Source organism: Aquila chrysaetos, chromosome 2, assembly GCF_900496995.4.
Source record: "Aquila chrysaetos chrysaetos chromosome 2, bAquChr1.4, whole genome shotgun sequence".
Classification (NCBI taxonomy): domain Eukaryota; kingdom Metazoa; phylum Chordata; class Aves; order Accipitriformes; family Accipitridae; genus Aquila; species Aquila chrysaetos.
The window spans coordinates 61,091,318-61,115,877 of NC_044005.1; the positions used below are offsets into that span (position 1 = coordinate 61,091,318).

Consider the following 24,560-nt stretch of genomic DNA (forward strand, 5'->3'; position numbering starts at 1 on the left):
ATTTGTGCTTGCCTTGCAGTCCTGATTTTTCACTTGGTGACTGTTTCATATTGCCTGTGTAGTTCTTAAAAGCTGAATCCTCGAATCCTCTTTTCCTCCAGAGTATCTTTTGGCCTTACCTGTGCTTTATAGCTTTTTTTTTAATCTGAGAGATGATGTCTAATATTAGAATGCGCTATAAAGAAAATCCCTTTTTTTTGAATTTTTCCATAATCAAGATGTGGGTTTGGGTTTTGTAATGCTGTTCATAAGTGGAATGTTAATACAGCTTTATATTCTTTTCTACTCTAAATGATCATCCGTCAGAGTGCAAGAGTCTCTGACCAGGTTCTTTTCGATATTCCACATGTGGAGCATGTAATGTTTAGCATCACATTTACTTATCTGAAGGCAGTTGATGTTACACGTGATTTCTGATTTAGCAGAGCAATACATTTGTATTGTGTTTTTAGTATACTGTGTAAGTTAGACTTAGCAAAATACAGGAATTTCAATACACAGTTCAATCACAATACCAATGCGATTCCCGTTACTGGTCTCTCTAATACACTCACTATCATGACATTGGCTGTCCCCAGGCACCGGGAAGGCATGCGTGGGTTGAAGCCAGCTCGAGCCCATTGTTCTCTTCAGAATTCTTTTGCTAGTTGTCTAGTTTTTATACTCTATGTTGGGCTGAGCCAGGTATGCACCCCCCCCCATGCTGGTCTTGCAAACTTGGAGACATTCATACTTTTTTAATGCATGCGAAGAGAAATATTTGTACCACCAGTTGATCTGCTCAACTGTTGATAGGTGTTTATCTAAAACAAAGGCTGCCCTCCAGTCCCCTTTGTGTTGAGACAGTCAGCTTCTTTGCAGCAGCTGTGGTGAGTCACTGTGGTCTGTCTGAGCCTCATGGCACATCACCCTTGCCCATCCCCTCTGAGCCTTCTTCCATTGTAGGGGTTTATTGGGTCAGTCACATCATCAGAGAACCTAGCAAGTTGGTGATTGCTGCTTTTAAGTCCGTTGTCTATGTGGTTGATGTTACTGACCGAGAATCTTGTTTGGGGTGAGGTGAGAAGGAGAACTAACACCATGCTCGCTTGAGCAGTTTTGAAATCATACTTTCTGCTTAAACGCATCTGCATCACTATGAAAGTCTCTTCAATAGGATATTCTGGTATTGCTTTCTGAACTCCTGAAACATCTCACTTGTTTGCTTTGCAAGCTAGCACTCAAATGCTTGGTTATACAGTTTGATACTTCAAACACTAGTGCAAGGGCTGTGGCAGAGGCATATCTTGAAGTAAATTACAGTGAAGTTCCTTAGCCATGGTGTCTTGAAAGGATATAAAATCTACCCATTCAGTAAGTCTGCTTGTTAACAAATGTGACACTTGGAAATGATCAGGAGATGTCTGACTCGTTCACGGTTTCTTCCGTGAGACAAAATCTTCCGTATAGCGAATGCCTGGTGTTCTGTTTCCTAAAGCAGTATTCTTCCTTCTAGTAACAGGGATTCTGTTTGAGGTGGTATATTATTGCCAAGAAACTGTCATTACAGAACAGGCATAGAAACTGTAAGATTTAGGAGGTGGTATCTTAATTTATTTCTCTCTTTTTAAATATGAAACTAGCGAGTTCCAGGAAAAAACCAACCAACCAACCACATGCCATCAAAGGCTAAAAGTCTAGAATAAGAGAATTAAAAGCCTGTATGGACAACTTCTGCTGTATTAACTCATCTTGCATATTCACCTTCCTTGCAAAAAAAGAGAATGTTTTCAACCTTTGTTGTCTTTCAAAATTTGCTCTACTGTAACCTGGCATTGAAAAGTGCTCCTTGCTGATGGGTACACAGTCACTCTCATGAAAAGGGAGATGTGATTGTTCCATCTCCTGTACGAAGATGCACCTTCTGTGTCTGATTTCTTTTGCTGTCAGAGTGCTAAAAGAATTTGCCTGTGTGTCATGAAGGAATACAGCAGTACTGTTTCATACCAGATTTCATACAAACAATAGCAGAAGCTGTTTAGGTTGCCAAACCATCTCTGAAGGGTAGTATAAATGCCACATTTCAATGTATCTGTATGCTAATGATTTAGAGAAAGTTCTTTACTTCTGTATTAACTTAATATCTCTTCTTGAAACTAGGTTAACTGATGAAGAATCACGAAAAAATTGGGAAGAATTTGGTAATCCAGATGGACCACAAGGTAACAATTATGAATGACAGAAGTTCTGTAATTTCTGTACGTTGAGCTGTGTAATATCTGATCATTTGAGAAGCACTCAGATCTTTATATATTTAGAATAACTTTTTCCTGTGACTTGAAGCAATGCATCCAGTCAATTCTTTGCTTGTGAAACTGGCTCTGGGGTGGTGGTGGGAGGGAAGGGCAGGGAAGAGTTTGCTTTCACGTTTCTCAAACTTCTTATTAGGGAAAAAAGAGAAGGATATTTTTTTAATTAGTCAGCTTCAGTAAGTATCTAGAGAGACTTGCCAATGTTAAAAGGAGGTATAAGTGAACAATAAAATAATACTCATCAGAAACTTGTTGATTTTAAACACTTCTTAGTATTTATGATCAGATACTATAAATGTGTATTGAAAAATTAACAACTAGCCTTAATGCTATAAACACACTTTGAAGGGATGTACCTGAGGATATGTATGTATTTAAATAAATACTGTATCCACATCTGCCTTCCATTTGCTGGAAGTAGTACTGTTTGAGTGTAGCTCTATGCCACCTTCATCTTGAGGAGTCCTGGTGATTATCCCTATGTGGTAGATTGTTCCTGGGCAGGTAGCTACATGAAAATAAACCTGATAATGGTGTAGTAAAGTTTTACAGTAGACAATCTGAACTAAAACAACTTAAGACTGAAAGTTAATAGATTTTTTTTTTTTTTCTCCTCCTATTTGCAGGTGCGTGAGTTGATTGTAAAATATCTTTGTGATCATTGTTTAAGTGAACTAGTTGTGAGGAAGAATATTGTATGTTTCTAGCTGCTACTGATACTCATTATAAGCAAAAAGGAAACCTGCCATCTGCTAGGATGGGCCTCCATAGATCTCTGCTTGTTGATGCCCTGCAGTTTGCAGGACTAAGTTTTACTACGTATCTACATGGAATGAGTTAAGGCCAGCTTGGAAGTAATAGGTGGAATTTAACTTAATTGTGAAGTTACAAGTTGACATGAGGGAACTCTGTGATGGAAATTCTTTTTCTGAATTATATCCATCCAACATGGGAAATTAATTTTAAAATGGAAAAAAACTGCAGCCCCTGAACCAGTGTTTCAAAGAAACAGTCTTCCCTCTCCCTTCAAAAAAACAACTTTGCCAACTAAATCATAGTCTGACAATGGCATTTCTGATGGACTAAGGTGGCGGTTCAGTTTCTTTAACCACTCTGTTTTTATAGCATAGCAAATTTCTTTCAGCTCCTAGCTTCTCTTGGTTTCCTAGCCAGGCAAGCAGGAGGACTCTGTCCCTCTTGCTGCAAAATGCAAGTAAGATCTTGTTTCAGAAATGCTCTGACATTATCAGCAAAATGGTACCATAAATTTTAGTCTGGTGTATGCACAAATAGCTTTCGTAGGACCTTTCCTGATGCTAAACTGTTTTTTGCACCCACAAGCTACTAACTTAGTGTTGCCAAGGTACAGGATTTCAAGTTGGGCAGGATGTCAGTGTCTTCGAACGGACCCGAAGCTTCACAAGAAAACTCAGCCAAAAGCTGAGGATTTAAAAGCATAAAGATCCTTGTGCGGTTGGCTCGGAGATCACTTTCACAAACTTAAGGAACTGGATTCCCAAAGGGCAAAATGAAATGATTCTTTGGTAGGGCAGCAGCTCGTACTGTGAGTGTGAAGCCTCCTGCTCTTCTGAAACCCTAACTCAGACTACGGTGGTATTGGAGTTCTCTGCTTTGCTTCTAGGTCTCTCATCATTGCTTCGTCAGAAGAGTGGGAAGAAGCCTGAAATTTTCTCTCTCCCATCCTCTATTCTGTAACCTTGTTCCACATTGAAGTGTGAGGAGCTTTCTAATTTAGTGAAATTCATTTTCCCTTCATTTATACACCTGTAGTGTAAAAATCTGTATCCAAGCTATGTATTCTATTTTTTTAGTTCTGTGTAGTCAAAGAATGGAGACAGTCCCTTATAGAGGTATATTCTGGGATGAGATGAAGCACATCTGGTGTTAGACATGTGTGACCAAGTTAGATGAGGTACATCCCACCCTCTGTGCCCAGCACAAAGGAACAGCAAGCAATATTCCTCTCTATGCAACTGAAGCAGCATGCAGGTTAGAGGCAGGCAAACAAGATTTTATCTTCGGCATGACTTGCTCCTTTACTAAAAATAAGATCCTGAATGTGCAAAATCACTTGAAGAGTGTTTAAAAGCAGGTGGGGGGTCCTGGAGAGTAAAAAGATATGCTTTTAATAATGTAAGGCAGTTTTAGACCATTTCTGCTTGGTTATTTGCTAGTGCTTCAGCTCAGCAAGCATGGATGGGGGCAAGGAGACTCTTGGACCAGAAGAGAAAGAGCTTTGTACTGAACTACTTCTGTTCTGGAACAGTTTGAAGCTGCAATCCTAAAGGTCAAAAATATTGTGGGAAACTGAAGTTGATATCACTAGTAAAAGACATGTTATATTTTTAGTAGGTTCTTCTAAAAATCCGTAACCATTAACAGATAGGAAAGTGTCTCCAGACTCTTCTCCAGAGCAGGGCGTTTCGTATAACTTAATGTGGTAAATTCACTGGGTGTTACTCTGTTGAAGTCCTAAGCTTGAGGTGTGGTCAACTTGGTCAGATGTTTAATCTGAGTCTCAACAAATAGTAGTTTCCAGCTTAACTACGTAGAAGTCACGTTAGGCTTGAGCGTAACAACTAGTTGTCTGAATTGATGGCTGTCACAATTTGTTAGAGACGGTATCGGAGTAGTATCCAAGTACATGGGGGATCCTCATCTGTCCTTATTTAAGGCAGTACTCATTGATACCTGCTAGTGCTGAGGAAAGCATGTTTTTTGGTTTTGGTTTTTTGAAGCAGGCCCTAGAAATTTGTAAAGTCTTTTTTCTTTTTTCATTTTTTTCTTGGTTTCCTAGAACTTTTAGTGTTGGGAAAGGTAGCATTTGCGAAGCTCAATTTATTACCTCTAAAGTGTCTGAAGACAAGCTATGTTATGCTATTCTGTATTCAGATCTGTGTACTGTAGATGTTACTGTTAGAGAATCATGCCTTCTGTTTTCTGCAGCCTAACTCCTTTTGAATTGCAAAGTGTTCCTTTCTCTTTCTTACCAATCACACAGAAATTTGAACTGGTAGAGGGTTTTATTTTTACAATTTACAGCTTAGAACACTTTCCTAAAGTTACAGACTAATAAAACTTTTCCCATAGAATTCATTTACTCTAACAATTTTCTTGCAGTTCATGTATTTACTGAACTATATGTATTTAAACTGCTGAAAACTCTGCAAGGCAAAGCTCATAAATCTTTCCATCTGTGAAATCTTTCTCTTTTTTTTTTTTTTTTTTTTTTACTATATTAATAAATCTTGCATATCTATTTCACTGCAATATGGTAAGCTAAAATCTTTGGTATTTCAGAAGTTGCATTTAAGTCGTTATTTTATTGCATACTTGAGTGTATTTGATTCATTTTTTGATTTTTCTAGATTTGTTAGAATTTTGCTTATTGAAGAGATAAAAATGAGGATTTCTTTTTTTGTGGGTTTCTGGTTTTGTAGGGTTTTTTTTGTTTTGTTTGTTAGATTTAATGTGACTTTAAAACAATTCCTTAATATTTTATAGTGAATTTCTTTTCTTTCATCCTACAGCTACAAGCTTTGGTATAGCTTTGCCAGCTTGGATTGTGGATCAGAAAAATTCAATTTTGGTGAGTCAACTTAGCTCAAGATTTCAAGGTGAACTTGCAAGTGTTCACCTTAATGTTTGTGCTTAATACTGCACATTTTCGTAAAAACACGTAGTTAATAATACTTTGGTCCAAGTACACATCTTTGAAGCAAATTTCAGGAGTCAAAAGTGTTAGAGTAGCTTAAATCTAACCTTTAAGAGTAAAGTATTAATATGCTTGGAAGGATCTCATGGCAGTGATAATGCGGTTGTACTGTGGTCACCCCTGCTACAAAGTGTGTGTTTGCTGTTGCAAGGAAACACATATAGAACTGTTTGTTTGCTGGATTTCTGTAGTTCCATTTGGTTTGCTAGCTATGCTATAATCATACAGTGTCTGAATGTTCTTTCTGTTGCATTTGTTGCTACAAGGTATTTGGCTTACCTGCTTGATTTCTTCTAATGCGGTAATCATCTCTGTCCACTCTGTCAGTTTTAGCTGCCAACTCTTTAATTATTAAAGAAATTCACCTGAGACAATGCATGGATGATTTAAAAGATTATTTACACTAAACTGATACACGTTATTTAAACCCTACCCAACTGATTATATTACTTCAGAAATAATGATGGGTATTATGCAGTAAGATTACATTAATTTGTAGTAGGCTTGTGGTAATACTACTTGGCTGTATTTTAGAATAAAGATAAGCAAGAGTGGTATTTAGCTGAAGTATCTAATGCAATATGTTTCATAATTTTTCTCTAGGTTTTGCTTGTATACGGATTAGCATTTATGGTTATTCTTCCCGTTGTTGTGGTAAGTATTATCTAATTAATATTCTACCCTCTGTAACCAAGCTGTAAACAAAGCTGTCTTAGACATAAGTAGAGTTGCTTGTTCCTGCCTTTCATGGAGAGAGCAAGCAAGTGAGCTTTTTTTTTTTAATGTGGGTATTTTCTTTTATTATGGAAAAAGTGAAGCTGCTGTAGAGTTTCCAAAAAGATGCAGTGCCATGATAGCGAGAGGGCTGTAGGGAAAATATTAGGTATCGGAAGAGTTAGACTGATTTATGTAATTTGTCTTGTACCTTCTGTCATTCATCACATGAAAATTAATATGATGTGATGAACTCGAGTATATTCAGTGGTGTTACTGTACAGCCAAGACTGAGTTGGCTGTAACTGGTGGTACTAGAATGATTACTGCGTGTGGAACAGGTTGTTGACTTGGTTTCTCCTCGTTGCCTTTGTTTTCGTAACTTCAATTTTTATTGACCTTCTGTACACCATGAGATGTCTGCCCTTGAGATTTCTTTGTGTGAGAAATCAGTTGCTGGGTGAGTGGTATTTCGGGGCTCAGGTTTGCCTTACAGTATTGCTTTTGAACAATGTCCCTTATCCAGTGAGTGCACTGTTAGGGTATGGCGTAAAGACAGACTCAGAAAATTGACACCCGGAAACCTTCATGCTCTTGGGAAGAAGATTTTCATTTGAGAAGGTGTCCTGGGGTCTTGGCAACTGCTTGCATCTCTGTGTGCAGAGGCTCAGCCAGGCATTATCCCTTCTCTTTGAGTGTCTTTCTGCATAATTGAAGATTTAGTGTAGAAAAAGAGATGTGGCGATTTCAACAAGTCATTGACTAAGAAGTCTAAAATCCAGGGTACAATGTCTACATATTTTTCCTGTCTTTCCTTTTAGGTTTCAGTTGGTGTCTGTTGATGTTTTTTGGGTTTTTTTGGTTTTTTTTTTTTTGTATATGTGTACTTTTAGTGATTTGATTTATACCAGGTTTATTGTAGCTCAAGTGAAAGTAAACATCCTTTCTGTTGTTATGAAGGAATGTCCTGAGCAGAGAAAAAAATATGCCTGTTCTTGCCCCCATGCCAGATGTAGACTTCTGCATTCAGACTTGTCACTGTAAATTTCTTTTATAGTCAGTGAAGAGGAATAGTCATTTTTATGGAGCAAGTTATTTTATCATTTCATTCTAAAGTAGACATACAAGATGATTCATGCCTTTAATGGGCCTGTTTCTCTTTTATGAATCAATAAAGAAGCTGAAGTTAACTACAGTGTAGTCATCCTGTATCTCAGATAGGCATCTAAAATAAAGGCTAGTTCCACCCTTTGGATCCAGATCAACAAAAAAGGAAAATACTGATATGTAGTTCTTCCTTGATCTCCACTGACCTAAATAATGTTCTGTACATGCGGCAAGGGAGACGAGCTGTATCTGCAAAAGCAGTTAGGGCAGCCTCTTTCATGTACGTTTGGACTGGCTATAGTTATATTTTTCTTCCAGTACCTGTACTTAGACAAAAATTTGATAGCTATGGGATTCTAATCTAAATTTTTCTGCAGAAAAACTTTACAAAAAGTTGTGTACTATTTTGTGGCAGGGTTCATCTATTCATGGAAGAATCAAATGTAATTTATTTAAAACAAAAAGTTTGTGGGGAGCAAGTCCTAGAGCATTTCCTAAATAATTAAGTAAATTGGCAAGTTCTTGCTGTAGTAGGGGAATTTACACTGTTGCCTATTAAATTCGTAGTAGTAAACATCACTTACTAGTTTACTGCTTGTTATGTTTCACTTGTGATAAACTTTACAATAGATTGAGGTGTATCTTGGATGTTTTTTCTCATGTTAGAGAGCTTTGCTTACAAGGAGGAGTTTAACAAACAGACTGCAGTTTGTAACCCAGCATACCATTTTTCTTAAAATATATTATAGAGTACAATCACTGTACAGTGTGCTCCATAATTTGAAGTCACTGGTGTAATGCTAATGAGGGAATTACTGGAGTATTTCTAAAGGATTGGAAAACCTTTTTTGTCAACCTGAAGGTGTATGGCTTAATTCTGAAAACTTGCAGCAAGGGCACTGGGCCACCTCCAGATTCCCCTTCTGAAAAGCCTTTTCTGATTAGGTGACTTAGTATTTTTTGCAAATTTTCTTATAATGAAAGAAATCTCTTATTTTGTTCTTGGTTTGGCCTCGATCTGCCTAAAGTGAATTTGATTTGAATGCTGTGTTGCACAGTAAGGAGTTATCATGTATATAGAAAGTGGTAAATCCAGTGGATTTACTGTTTAGTGGATTCACTAAAACAACACCAAAAATACATAAAGCAGTGTATATGTGTGTGTGCGTGTGCATGTGCTGGGGCAAATTCTCTAGACCAGAGATCATCTAAAAACTTCTAGCATCAGATTCTCTCAGATGAATGTATTGGTGTGCTTTTAAAATTTGTGTCAGCAAATATTTTTTGTTACCCTCTCCTTTCTGAAATTCAGTTGACCTTAACATAGGTAAAATCAGTTGGGCTGAGTTACCTGGTTGTGAACAGATATGAGGTGATCCAGCATAGCTGTTTTGATGCTTCATCGTATCTGACGTCACTTTGTTCTTGTTAAATGTCTCAGGGTTCCTGGTGGTACCGATCAATACGATATAGTGGAGATCAGATTCTCATTCGGACAACTCAAATATATACGTATTTTGTCTATAAAACACGGAACATGGACATGAAACGTAAGTAAAAGGCATCTTGAAATGTTGATGTGTTCATCTGGAAGTGTTGATCTGCTGATGTTAAAATGCTTATGCTTTATAAGCCTTTGTTAGGTTAAAATAACATTTCTGGTTCTTTTAGAGTGTTTTTAAAAACTTCATTTTGTTGCAGGTGAAGAGTACTCTTTAAGAAGACTTAAGTATTTGGGAGGGGGAGTTATATAGAGCTGTATTTATGCCTGTCTGTCTATACATTTAAAAAAAAAAAAAAAAAAAAGAAAAAAGGGTATTGTATGTTGGGATAAACATGCTGACCTGCCTGTAGTCCTGAGTTACTGTGCGGCCACTAGGAGCACAGCCTCTGTCTGTGTGTCTTCTTCTGTTAGTGTAACAAAATAGGCTTTGGGAATTTTCTAGGGGCTGTGATAAATTTTTTACATCACCAAAGAATGAAAGAGCATTTCTGGTTCTCTATTCTTACTTGTTATGTTATAGCTAAATTTCTGTTTAAAAATTTTGTTCCCTATCAATTTCATGTTACTTTGTTACTCATTTATAGTTTTTGATATACTACTTTTTCTTGTCTGCTCACTTTTAAAGGAATAAAAAAAACTTTTTCTGGGAAAATCTGTAGATGCATTATGTTGGTGCAGAATTGGATCTTTCAGTTTGGAGGCTGGCATGGGCCTGAAGAATTAGCATGGTACTAGTTAGTTCTAGATTGGATCTTACTAGATTGCATGCTCAGAGCAATTGAAAAGCAGAATAAACTCCCCCCCCCCAACCCTCTAAAAAGGATTCATAAACACATTTGCTTACTCCTATGAGTTGCACTGCTGTTCAGCTTTAGATTTGCTGGAAGGTTGCTGGAAGCATCTGCCTTTGATATATCCCTTTCCTACTGAACAGAAATGCTTCGCAGATAATCCAAGAGGTCTAGGAGATAAGAGCATGGAAATACGTTCGCTTTCTAGTCACAGCATACATGGATTTATGTGTGTAGGATTAATTCAGACTAGTTTATGCTCCCTACCTTGTCATACTCTTAAGCTTTTTTCTGCCCTCCAGACAGCTAGTTGAGAAAGGAGGAATGGGACAGTAGGTGGGACTTCTTTAGAAGCTTAGGGACATCACTGCAGACCCATTCTCTTCTTTCTCCAGACTTCTTGTCAACAGTAGATTATTTCACGTTGAACCTTGATCAGAACCGTAGCTTTGAGTCTTGCCTTGTCTCTCCTACAGATTGGTTAAAGAGTTAACCCTAAGTTTAAGTGGCCTTACATAAGGACTTAAAGCTTTCAGGGAGTCCTGGGGTCAGAGGCAGGTCAGGTTTTCCACTGAGGTCTTTTGTGCTGTCAGAATGAAAAATGAGGCGCAGCTGAGATGGCTTAGACAAATCACACAGTGATCAGGTAGGGCTTTTGCTTGGTTGTGAATTCTACAGTGGTGTGAGGTACCAGTGCTGAAACTCAAGGCTTAAGCCTTGGCAGATGTAATCAAGCCAGGCTAGGGAAATGGTGAGACAAATCTGCATGACTTGCCTTGTGTTAGATATTTTTTTTAGGTTTCGAGACAAATGAGTTTATAAAACTTCATTTCTTGATGATCCACAATTGTGGATCTTAAATAATAGGAAAGTATTTATAGTTGTTTGAACTCTTCGATATGCTCTGCTCAGGAAGTGAAGAGATAATCAAGAACGGAAATGAAAATTGATGCTCAGGGAATGTGACTAATTGTTAGTAGGTGGAATTCACTGAGCACTGCAAGTAGGCAAAAATAACTTGCTCAGAAGAGAACTTGCTGAAAATTTAAGAATGAAGCTTGAGTAACTATTATTGAAAAAGTTATTTTAACTGGAGCAAATGATGGGGTGAGCTTTCTCTTATTGTCTATGGCTGAGGGGTCTGATATGTTCGTGAGCAGAAAGTACATAATGGGGCTAAAATACCCCATTGTGTATGTCTTTCATCTTAATTACACAACAGAACATTTTGAGGTAGTATGGATTTTCCTAATCACATTAGGAAAAGAGCAGTCCATGATCTTCATGGGGTTTGTTTGCAGGCGTATTTCTTGAACTGGTTTTCTAATAATTAAAAGAAATTTTTTTTGTGAATTGTCAATGCTGACTGAACAGAAAATTGAGTTGAAATTTTATCCTTCCTGCCTCCCCCTCCAGTACACACATTGTGGTGCTGCTGCAGACACATGAATTGCTGAGAGGAATGGTTCTGTGAGCACGCAGAAGTAGTCAAACTGCTGTGCAGTGACGTCTGCCAGTCCTCAAGAAGCCCAACTACATTTCTGTGAAGTCATTTAGAGTCAAATGCTGGACTTGATGCCATGAAAAATGGAGCCTTGAGCGATGTCTTTTGTCTTGTGTCAGGCATTGGTTCTTGCCTCCTTTGCCCTGTGGCAGTAGTAACTGGTACACTAAATAGAGAACATGGATATTCATGGCTGTTGGGGGAAGAGTAGGAATAAGTTTTATGGCTGAGGGTTCTGAAGAAATCACTTAGTGGTATAGGATGTTGCTGACATTTTCTCTGTCTGCCTCCAATTATCTTTGCAGGGCTTATCATGGTTTTAGCAGGGGCATCTGAATTTGATCCTCAGTACAATAAAGATGCTACAAGCAGACCAGCAGACAACATTCAGATACCACAGGTTAGTTATGTCAAGTGATGTTTTATAAATAACTGACCCTTTCAAGGGAAGAGGGAGATGGCACTTCTAGGTGTCCAGCTGACAGAATTCAAGTTCTGAAGGTATTAATTTTGTTGAGATGCAACTGTATCCTTTCCGAAATGGGAATTAGAAGCTAGGCTTGATTTAATTTTTTTAAAGAAAAGATAACATTAATTGGTGATGATGCTTAGCTTAAATGGAATCAGTTTAGTATATAGACTGCTGGGTTGGGTTTTTGGGGAGGGCTAAACTAAACAGGGAATTAGAGTGTCAGTCCTTATACATTTTGAGTATTGATATAAGGAGGTGATTGCCATTTGATGAAGTTCTTTTAAATCATTAACATAGATCTGGTTAAATATGTTAATACTGAAATAAAATTATTCTCTGATGTCTGAATTAATAATGTCTTTAAATATTATAAAGATTCTTCCATGAATGTCTCTTCCTCTCTGGTTGCCTTTTATTTTCATTTCCACTCAGTCTTCCCAACAGAGATGCCATAATGCATGCTGTGGCAAATAATTATTGCTAGCAGAGTTTTAGGAAGTCTTATTTGTTAGAAACTAACACTTTGGTCTTAAGTTTAAAGCACAGTATACAAAATGCTCCAATGAAAATATTTTGAGTTCGCAAAATGAGGGGGGGGGTAGTCTCACAGATTTAACCTTTGCATGCACACAGTTGAATTTTCAAGTCGTAAACAGCGTCATGTCCTAAACATAAAGAAAATAGACTGAGATACCTCTTTACTTAATTGTCTTTGTCTCTTTTACAAATTCTTTGTAATCTTGTGGACTTTAAGAGGAGGAGCTGGAATTGTGGTTAGGTAAGGTTTTTCAGCAGTGGAAGCACGTGGCTGGGAAAGATCACCTTGATCATCAGTTCTTGGCCTGTGCTGTTGCAAGCCCTTTACATTTTATCATTCTTTATTTAAAAGGCACTCAAGCCTCCTGTAACCATATCCTACTGAGAAGCTGTTCCAGAACTTGCTGTTCTAATGGTTAGGAGTCTTTTTTGTGACCAATTAATAGCCATGTTTTTTGTAATCATTATTCTTGAGTCTAAGTGATTCATCCTATGTATATTCTTAATGGATTTATAGACAGAAGCACTAGCCCATTTGTTCTCTTTTTGTCTTTATTTTGCTAAACTAGAAAACCTGCTGTCTTTTAGTCCCATCTTTCCCAAAAGGCTGTTCATTTCCCTCATCCTGCTACGTGCTGAATGGGGTACTGTTCCCAGTTGATGTATTTCAAGATTTTACATTATTTTTTACTTTTTCTGCTCATAATTGTCCACAGTATTTCATGTTAAGTCTTAGCAGTGCCTTAGTTGGTGGCACTGCTATTCCTGTATTTCTGCAGGGAATAACCTTAAGCATACTGTTTTCCAGAACTGTTTCATATGGTGGTTTAATACAACTAATGTGGGATGGCTAAGTTTTCTGGATTTCTCCTTGTCTTATATACCTCTGTTTTCCAACTTACAAGCTCCCATCTTCAAGCCGCAGTTCTTGTTGGTATGCAAGTGCATGACCTTGCGTTTTATACTACTGGATTTTGTTCCATGTCTAAAGATCCAGTAGTCAGTGTCATCTGTGTTCTTTTTTTCCTGAGTATATGGCAGTACAAGTCTCTGAAGCATCAGTACAGAAGGGTATTGCTAATAATTTTTGTTAGCGTATCTTGCTTTTGGGGCCATGATCATTGCTCCTATTTTTATGTCACTGTTTTATCATAAACCCAGTATCAATGCTTTTTATAAAGTTTTCTTATCAAAGTTTTACTCTTCCTGGACTGGTGTTATACCAGGATGTGCTTATAAGGAACTTGTTAGAAGATTCTTTTTTCAAGTGTAGGGAAAGACTGGTCAAAGGTCAGTGTAGCCTGACTGTTGATATTCTAACTTCACTTTGTGGCTGGACATTTTGGAACCTCAGTCTCTCCTCAGTGACTTCTTGACCTAAAAGTGAAGCTTCTGGGCCATGTATTGATTCTTATAAGCTGTGAGCTTCTGTTACTCAGCTTTGCAGCCTCTCCCTCCAGGGTCTTCAACAAAATCAGGTGAGAGAGACCTGTTTGAACTGTGCATCTTGGTCTAGTCAGGATCAAGATAGGTCATTCTGAATAAAGAATACCACACTCTTTTCAAGTTGGAGCTTTTTATAAATAAGTTAAAATACTTGCTTTTCAGCCTACCAAGGAGTTCAGGCTTATAACCCTCCTTCCTGTGATACTTGAGACTGTTTCTGAGGAAGTCGGCTAGGTCTTAAATGGGTGAAAGGTCTCAAGATGATGCTGTTGCTAGTGCATATTGAGTTTAATATAAATACCTTAGAAGTATGGTTGAATCTAGTAAACCTTGGCAGTAAAATCAGATTTTAAAAATCTTCATCTATCAATACAAATTTACTCAACGCTATTCAAGGCAAGTTTCTTGTGTGCAAATCTTTACTTCCTCCCTCACCCCCACATTGAAACAAAGCATTTAAAGATACTTTTAGACTTTTTGGAGCTGTGTTATGAATAAAAATGGCTAATGTTCATCTCTACAGAACTTTCCAGGGAAAAGTTACTTGAAGGCTTGCTTTTTTGAATGTAACTGTTTTTCCTTGTAAACTGTTCTCCTCCTGTATCTGTTCCTCTTTAGCACCAAAACAGCTACTTGTATTTAACTTTTATTTTAGCTAATCAGAGAAATTGGTGGCATAAATTTAAAGAAGAATGAGCCTCCACTCACCTGCCCTTACAGCCTGAAAGCCAGAGTTCTGCTGTTGACTCACCTTGCCAGAATGAAAGTTCCTGAGGTCCTTGAAGAAGGTAATGGCTTCTCCCCTAATTGGATATTGCTGGAAACAGCAGCACACTGCATGCTACAGTACTCATAAACATACCTTTTGTCCATTAAAGAGATGCATGGATCGCTGCTCAATAATCTTTATGCAGCATACTTAGTTTTTGAACTTCAGTGACTTTCTAAAACATTTACTTTGCATTTTCTCATTTTCTTGATAGCTCTGTAATACTAATATCCTAGTTTTTAATGCTTTTTGGCTGCAAATATGACTTTGATCAGTTTTCTCTTCTTTGTAATAGAATAAAAAGTTGAACATGTGAAGTGTATTTGCTTTTCAGAGTAAAGAAATCCAAGATAAGCATAATATTGGTCTCTAACATTTCTGTTCATAGTTATTTTTTGAGTTTTTTCCCTCTACTATGTAAAGCAAGGATGACAAGATTAGAACTTTAAAATAGCAGTTACATATGAGCTCCAGTTTTGTTTTGCAATTTTTCATACTTGTAAATATACAAACTGAAATGTTTCTAAATGCAGTTCTTAAGTTTCAGCCACGAGACTCATGGTTTCTTAGGCCCACCAGCCAACTTGAGATGTTCTATATTTTCATGCAAATTAAAAAAAAAAAACCCAAACCAAACAAACAATGAAGATGCTTTGGTTCAAATATTCCAGTTTCTTTCAAAAGAAAAATAATCAGTTTTAAACAGCCACTAAAAGTATTTCCTCTTCCTTGCCACTTAGTTACTGTTTGTACTTAGAACTTCACAGATCTGTATTCCAAAGTAGTTATTACTTTACAAATAATGTTTTTCCCAAAATTGCTTTTTCACTTAAAATTAAAAATCCTTTTTTTTTAACCTATGATTACCTGAAGAATTAATGCTATTTTAATAAGACTGGTAAATTATCTGTGCCATCTTCTTGCTTTTTTTTAGATGGATCTAATAAGTACTTATTCCTTTGGTGTGGAAGCTGCTTGTCTGGTATACGAAATTTGTGTTTCCTCTTAGCACTTGCTCTTTCCTGTTTTGTGAGGGGATGCTACAGATGGATGTGTCAATGAGAATAAAGTGGTGTTTTCAGTAATACAAGAATGAATAGAAATGAATACAGCACGATTAAATGTCCAGTTCATGTAAACTGTCCCCTTTTTTCCTAATGGAAGTGCAGCTTAATTGCAGCCAGTTATGTCTTGCAGATCAGCAGTTTATCCTGAAAAAGAGTCCTGCGTTACTTCAAGAAATGATTAATGTGATCTGCCAACTAATAATAATGGCTCGAAGCCGGGAAGGTAAGAAAAGAATGTATAATTGTATAGAAAAGAACTGTATAATTAAAACTAGTAAATGATTCTTCATTGCAGTATTTCATGAAGTCTTTGTTTTTTGTGGGAAACTTAATCTGTGATATTTAGAAATGCCTAAATGAGCTTTTGCTCTTTCCACTCAGAGAGCTCTCCATTTTGAAGATTGAAATGTTGCTGCTGTCACCAAGCCCTACTCTGAAATCTTAAGTATCTGTGCTCACCTTGTAATTTTTGCAATTAAAAGTTTTGCCTTAAATGCAATTGAAAACCTTTTCTTAAAGATCTGGTCCATTTTTGGTATCAAAACACTTAGTGTTGAACCTTGTGTTCATCCATCTTTTAGTGTGCAAAATGAAACCAAAATAATACAGCCAGAAGCTTTTTTTAATGCAGCAGAACTAGAAGTCTTTGAAAAATGAAAACCACCTATAGCTCTTCTTGTACTCTGTTATGTATCTTATTTCAGCTTTTACATGATATACTTCAGAACTTGAATGACCTCCAGGTAGCTGTATTCTTCTCTAGCTCTGTATGTATATGGAGACACCTTTTTAATTTGACAGTAAAATGATTACTTATAGATGCAGTGTATTTAATAAACTGGTTTGAAATGCCAGAAGATTTAGTTTTTACCTTAAAGTAAAATAAAAAAATCAAACAATATTTTGGAAGACAGTAGTATAAACTAATTTTCTATTTGCATGTGAAATGAAGTGATGGTTACTAAAAAAACCAAACCTATACAACCTCACCAACTAATTTCTAGAAATTTTCATGATGCCTGCCAACCTCAATGAGTCTATGAAAGTGGATCAGAAATTATAGTTGTCATTATGTATGGTAGAAGTTAGTTCCATAGATTTGGAAAAACTCAAAGTAGAAGTGTATCGTAGGTATAGTTGAGGATTTGTTTGGTATACCTTTAGCAGGTTTTCTCGAAATTGTTTCCAAATTTTTACAATGACAGTATTTCTACTAAATATTTCCTCTGACTTCCATGCCAGTGCTCTCAGCACAAAGCATTAAAGGAAAAGTGGTACTGAACAGTTGCCCGTCAGGCTAAGAATAATGAATTTGAGGACTTGAAAGTAAACCATTTCAGAATTTTGATCTTTGATTGAAAGGAAAATTACCATTTTTGCTACTTATCACTTAGCAAATTTTAAATGTTGGGCCTACTTTTGATGACCATACGTGTAGAGAGAATTTTGCCCCCCTGCTGACTATTGTTGGGAAACAACTGGAAATTGAAAAGGTGTCATTATTTTTTTTTTAAGATATGAGTAAAATTAAAGTTAGATATTGAAATTTTTGAGAGACTGTTTTGTTTAAATTTGTGTATTTGTCATCTTAACATGATTTGAAGTAGCTTAAAACTTAACTACAGATGTTTCTGGGTTTAGTTCTAATTTTCACTTAAATCAGCCTTGACATGGTACATAAAATTATCACATGCTATAGTAAGCCATATATGTTCAGCAGTCCTGATCTGTGAAAATACATAGATGATGGCATGCGTTAATACTATCTAAAGAAATATTTTGGGCACAAATTTTATTTTGTGAAACCTAAAGTGGTGGTGGGATGAGGAGTCTCATTTTGTGCTGCATTCATTTATTCATTTATTCAAATATCCTGAATTATTATTATTGTTGTTGTTATTTTATTTTAAAAATATCTGTAACCATTTATGCATACTTTGTAATCAAGTCTTTTGAGGAAAAGCACCTTGGATGAATCTTCAGAATCTTGGCACTTTGTTTTCCTAGTTAATTTTAAAAATGTCCATATACCATTCAACTACTGGTCCAGTATCAGCTGTTCTTGAAGGAGATGCAAGAAAGACTGAGGACAACACATCACAGAATGAGATGTATGAAGTTCTGCTGTCTGAGCCCTTCACAGGGACAAGCATCCCGCTTCCCCAGATAGCAAAAAGTGGTATCTCAGGCTGCTGATGCATTGCCATAAAAGCCACAGACACTGCCTTTATCAAACCCCATTAGAAACAACCTGTCATGAAAGAATGAGTGTAGGTTTGGCATAAAAATTGTTTAATCATGGTTACTTCTTAATTTTTGACAGAGCTATCATTCTTTGCAAATGAGTTTGGATTTGTTGCTGTTTGTTTTAATTTGGTTTCATAAAAGCAAAACTGACACTGTTTTCATTTCAGTCCAGTCAGTTTTTAGTTACTGCTAAGATTTTTCTGGCCTGGTGGAAAATGTGGCAATTGTGAGCTATCTTTGGATAAAATTTCTTTTACTCTCTTGCCTGATTTCTGCATAGTCTGTGAGAATTTCTTTTTACATGCAGCTCCCTGAAAATACACTTTGCTCTGTGGCATTCCTTGCTTGCATCCATTGTTTTGTGATGATTAACTGGTAGTTGATAATCAGCAACTCCAAATTGTCTCGGTGGCTTCTTTGAGATCATCCTTCAGTGTCACAAGTAGATAGCTGCCCTGCCAAGCGAGGTGTTTGCTGCCAAAAACATGGAATGTGCTCTTACAACTGTCTGCAGAAAGGTTAGGCATCAGTTCAGCTGTCCAGTCAAAGTGCATTTCTTAATTCAGGTTGGAAGCTGCAGTGTAATGTAGAGGTTGTGGTTTGACCCAGGTGTATACCATTCCTTCACAAGCAACTATGATTTCCAATTAAATTTGTGATTCACTACTTTAATGTCATATGTTTTGGATGACCTTATGACATTAGATTAAAGGTCATCTTGTCTTGTGCACTTTTGACAAGCAGAAGCTGTCAAAATACATGCAGTAATGATACTCGTTTTATGGTGGGGGCAGTTGGGTGTCATTAAAAGCTATACTGTCTTTCCTCAAATCCACTCTCGGGGAATATGAAGTCCTGTGTTACTTTCAGGAAACCAAAGTAATATTCTCCAACTTTGTTAAAATATTCTTCTGCTGTCATATGGATGATGAGTCAATGCTTTAAGAAAGAGAAGAATTTCTACTCTGACTAGTGCTCTGTGGTCTCAAAGCTCTAGGTGAATTTCCTGCAAAAACCAGTTTGTCAGAGAATATTTAGGATCCTTTTATTAACTTGGTTTGCAATGTGGTTTTTTTTTTAATTTAAAAAAGTCCTGTGACTTTCCTTAGCAGCAGCCAAAAAAATTACAGGGGAGGTGGAAGATGGGTAAGATGGAAAGTAAATTTTGTGCTATTTATTTGGGAGATTAGTCTTTCCATTACTATTTACTATCAGAGGGCTGGAGCACCTCTCCTATGAAGACAGGCTGAGAGAGTTGGGGTGGTTCAGCCTGGAGAAGAGAAGGCTCCAGGGAGACCTTATAGCAGCCTTCCAGTACCTAAAGGGGGCCTACAGGAAAGGTAGAGAGGGACTTTTGACAAGGGGTAATGGCTTTACACTGGAAGAGGGTAGATTTAGATTAGATGTAAGGAAGAAGTTCTTCCCGGTGAGGCACTGGCACAGGTTGCCCAGAGAAGTTGTGGATGCCCCATCCCTGGCAGTGTTCAAGGCCGGGTTGGATGGGGCTTTGAGCAACCTGGTCTAGTGGAAGGTGTCCCTGCCCATGGCAGGGGGGTTGGGACTAGATGATCTTTAAGGTCCCTTCTAACCCAAACATTCTATGAGTCTATGTTTTGGTTTTTTTTTTGTTTTTTTTTTTTTGTTTTGTTTTTTTTTGGTTTTTTTTTGAAAGGTAGAAGTTACATCTTTATCCAGCTAGACATACTGATAAGTAATAGTTCCATTCATGTGTTATTTTTCTCTTTGCATTGTGTATAATCTTCACAGTATTTACTAATATACTGGGTTAAAAAAAAATCCTGCCATGTAATTTGATTTGCTAGCTGATTATATTTATAGCTTGGTGTAATTAATGAAGAAACAGGCCATTTGAAGGGAGAGGGGCAGGTGGAGCAGAGGTGATGGAGTGATCTTTCATGTGTGTTTATCATGCCCTAGTAGCCGCTTATAAATTTGCGGCAAGGTAGTGGTGTAAAGGAAGGAGAAAACATACTGAAGACACCAAATCTGTGGTTTTTTTTGGTTTTTTTTTTTTTGTTAGATTTATTACCTTTTCATATTTCCTCTGTAAAATGTTTTAAAATTAACTTAAACTTGCTTTTTATCAAAATACATGCCATTGGCACTTAAACATTCAACAGTTTTGGCTTTGGTACCCTTTTGGTCAGGTGCATGTTACAGCCTGTCTGCCTTCTCACCCAGGTGTAAGTAAACATGCTTTTATCTGCATCTCTAATTGCCTTGATAGTGTGGTAAGCCCTAGCAGAGTGGGGATATTCCTTCTGACCATCTGTCTAATCGATCTATTGAAAGATGCCTCTATGCCCCTGTTGTAGTGTCCCAAATATCCCAATACCAGCCAAATATGTCCATACCAAATACAGATATTTGTATACATATATGAGTGTATTTGTGTATGCACACAAACAGATATTTGTATTCATACTTATTTTTATATGTTTATATGCATAATATACCTGTAACAGTCAAGGTAATCAAAGATTGATTGTTTCTCAGAAAAGGTTTTGAAGTATAGGAAAATACATACACTGATTCTTCAATAAAATGACAGGCATCAGAAATTACAGGTGCCTTCTGTAACACATCTTTAAAATTGCCTTCAGTTCTTTCATATGCCACATATGAGTTCAGAAAAAGATTTAAGTAGCTTAAATTCCTCTTGGCTCTCTGAAGAGGATCTAACTTATTTTTCTGTTTCACGGTAAAGTATCCATAGAGTGACCCAAACACTGCCAATTCTGGACTTGCAGCAGCTTTTGAGCTGCAGGGGAATTCTGAAATGAGTTTTCTAAACAGGGTTTTGAGAAGCCTTATTTAGGAATGGATGGTTGTCTAACAAAGTTAAATAGCAGTATGTGGAAACCTGTTTGCTTTGCTTTTTCATTTCTTTGCAGACATGATGAAGAGTATTAAATGACTGCTTTTTTTTTTCCTTTTGCTTTGTTCTGGTTAAGACTTTCTGCTTGTCTATCTTATAATAATTTTAATTACGTAGAGGGTAAATCTTTTTGTACTTTAAAATATGAAGGGAATTGTAGGTAGTTTCTAAAAGAAAGGTCAAATCGGTGTTTGCTCAGACACGCCTTTTAACCTTTAGGTTTACTTACTTACAAAAGCCAGGCCTTTGGTATTTTACAGCTATTCTTACTGCCTTCTAACAATATAATATGCTCTGCTAAGCTTCAGTTATACCTACATTTTTTTTCTTGCAAGCATTAGGCTGCTACCTTTATGTTCAACTCTCAAGATGAAAATCTTATAAGTAATGTATTGTGTCATAAAAGATTAGTGTTTAATGATAAACTATATTTAACGATACGCTTAAAAAGTAGAGCTAAAGGTTATACACAGACATATGTAAAATATACAAACTTTAAACATTGATTTTGATGCTGCTTTTTTTTTTAAACTTAAATGATGGCGTTTTTGTCTATAATAATTGCATAGATACGTTGTGCTGTTGTTCCCTGAGACAATGTTAGATGGAAGTCTTTCCCTTTCTTAGTGTTCAGCTGTGATAGCCTAAATAGAGGAAAGAAAATGTCTGCTGAGCTATGTGACTGCAGTGGGAGTAAAAAGGCTGCCTGGTTAATTATGCTGAACATTTTAAGATGCCTATTTTTTTTGCTTGGTAGACTGAAAACAAGGTTTTCTGTGGTCTGTAGTACAAGTACACACTTTAAAAGTGTAAGAAGAAAAAAAAATTAAAAGTGATGTTGTCTGTTTCATTCTCCCCAAGAAAGGGAGTTCCGTGCTCCATCTTTGGGATCTTTGGAAAATTGCATGAAGCTTTCCCAGATGACTGTCCAGGGACTTCAACAGTTCAAGTCTCCCCTTTTGCAGCTGCCTCACATCGAAGAGGACAATCTTAGGCGAGTCTCCAATCATAAAAAGGTATAAAACTACAAATGATACTTGGTAACTTCTTAAAACACTTTGTGTTACTTCTTTTACCAATTTGCCTATAAGGAACCAAGGTTATGAATTAACTAAGAGACTAAAAATATATTTATTTTTCAGGAATTCAATACAATAGTTCCTAGATGATCTGTGTGCTTTTTGTTTCTTTAAAGTCCATCTCGGTTAGGAGGTGGGAATTCAGATCAGAGATCTGATAAGTGTAAAAGAGTGTAAAAGATCAGTCTACCTTGACCTCACAAACAGGAGAAACAGTGTTTCTTTCTTATTAGAGTACTATCTTGTATTTAATATTTTTCCAGAATGTGGCTGGAATATCCTACTGGAACTTTTTTTTTGCTTGTTTGTTTGGCTTTACATCATTCTTAATCTAGTTTGATAGAAAATATACTGGGAAGGTAGCACAGAGGAGTTCATAAAAGGAAAAAAATTATCAATTACTGTGGAAAGTATTTCTGGTTTTGTGATCCTTTATGTATGAAAGAGGAAGCCTTATAAAGCTCTTGGTATGCAGTTGTAGTCAGTTCAGTATGGGAAGAAAAAAAAGTAACTTGTACTTAGTTGTTCCTGCTAATATAAATCTCAAAGCACTGAAGTACTCTAAATAAAGAACCCGATTAGTAAGATTTCTTGGCTCAGCTTTCTGAAAAAGCTGGCTGAAATAATAGTTTTATAAGACATTTACCAGTTTCTAAGGGGTGACGTACTAAGGAACACACCAATGTTCAAAGCAGTGCTATTTAGTATGTTTGAATGCAACCTCTGTTTTATCATTTCTTAAAATATATGCTTGTTAGTTTCCTAAAGTATGGGTGGTTTTTTTTAATAAGAACAAATAAAATGGTGTGACCCCGTGTTACTAATAGATACCCAAGTGATGTATTATCAAGAGTTTATTTGTGGACTGTGTTCTCTGCTACTATGTGACTTCCTTTTTTCTTTTTTTTTTTCCTTTTTTTTTTTTTTTAATAAATTTAGTATAAAATCAAAAGTATTCAGGATTTGGTGAGTTTGAAAGGTTCTGATCGTCGCAATTTACTGCACTTCCTAGAAGATAAGAAATATGATGAAGTTATGGCTGTCCTTGGCAGCTTTCCGTATGTCACTATGGATATAAAACCACAGGGTGAGTGGGAGGTCCTTTTGTTCTGTATATGTCGCTCTTCTGACATTTCGATAGTCTGTTGGCAGTAAGCTTTTGGAGGATGCTGAAACACAGCTCATTGTTATTTATGTGGCCTGGAAATGACATACTTTTTTGAGTGGTGGGCTCTTCTATGTGAGATTTACAGTCTGAGGAGATAAAGTAAATTGAAACATTTCACAGATTCCCAAGCCAGCAGTACATTCTCCTACAGGAGCTTATCTGATATTTCATCTGTTGATTTAATATTTCATGAGCAATGTGGAATTCTGGTTGAAATACCACTTTTATTAGGTAACTTTAAAAGTTGTGCTTATTCCAGAATTTATGCTCAGCTTATTCCAGCATGGAGAGTCCTTTGTGAGATTTTGAGTTGGACACCCTGGTGACTAAAGATTCATGGGTTCCTTTGTCATAATCCTTGTATAGTTTTTATATCTAGCAGAATTTGTCCATGCTATGCTTAGCTACCTTCTGTGTGCACTGTTTCACTGAATGTGTAACACTCTTCCTCTCTGAAGATTAGGCAGTTCCTGTTAGGCAGCCCTTCAGTGGAAAGTGAATTGGTTCTGCGGTCTCCTTTCCTTTGTAGAAGATCAGTGCTAGTAAATGTGAGATAATTTGGAAGGTTGTTCTAATACTTGTTTCTAATTTATATTGTTACTGTGGTTACAATGATCAAATTCAAAATGTGGTATGTTTTGTTTGGGTAGCCTAAGTTGTAATTTGGCTTATGCATGGTCCTCTGTGAGAAGGAAATGTCAATGGAAGTACCTGTTAAGGAAGAAAATGTCTGTTAATCTTGGTATTTCTAAATGTTGTTTATGTGTGTTTTTAAAAAACAAACAAAAGGTTTTATCTTATTTTAGCACAGGATTGTACACAGTCCTGTTAATCTGCTTAAAGTTCAGTCTTGGGAGTACCTTCCCGTATTTTGGCAAGCAACGCTTTTCTGCCTGTAGTCTTTATTTGTCACACAACTGTACTCAGCTGTGGTATGGAGGATTAAACAATCCATATGCTTTTCTGTTTAGCTCAGTATTACCATTAAAAAAAAAAAATGTATCTGCAAAACTAGTGAATAGTAAAACTGCTTTCCAGGAGGGGGCAGAACGTAAATAAAATTTCTACACTGGGATATAGCTCTATTCCTCCCCAACCTGGGACTTCTCCAGTTCATACATGAGAGATATAAACTCCTCATTGGCTTTCCTGTGGGTTTTATGTTTGATGTTTTAGTTAAAATAATCATTGCTGTTCTTTTATTTTCCTTTGCCTTCTACTTAAAAAAA

The 24,560-nt window shown here is 36.7% G+C and overlaps 1 protein-coding gene across 1 annotated transcript in view; it reads left to right on the top strand.

The window, feature by feature from the left end:
• SEC63 (SEC63 homolog, protein translocation regulator) overlaps window positions 1-24,560 on the top strand; it is a 60,908-nt gene that overhangs the window by 23,924 nt on the left and 12,424 nt on the right. The window contains exons 5-13 of the mRNA XM_030042521.2: window positions 2,140-2,201; window positions 5,843-5,901; window positions 6,631-6,681; window positions 9,290-9,398; window positions 11,953-12,047; window positions 14,758-14,890; window positions 16,069-16,161; window positions 21,946-22,100; window positions 23,103-23,250. Of these exons, the coding sequence (XP_029898381.1) occupies window positions 2,140-2,201; window positions 5,843-5,901; window positions 6,631-6,681; window positions 9,290-9,398; window positions 11,953-12,047; window positions 14,758-14,890; window positions 16,069-16,161; window positions 21,946-22,100; window positions 23,103-23,250 (905 nt within the window). The remainder of the gene's footprint in view (window positions 1-2,139; window positions 2,202-5,842; window positions 5,902-6,630; window positions 6,682-9,289; window positions 9,399-11,952; window positions 12,048-14,757; window positions 14,891-16,068; window positions 16,162-21,945; window positions 22,101-23,102; window positions 23,251-24,560) is intronic.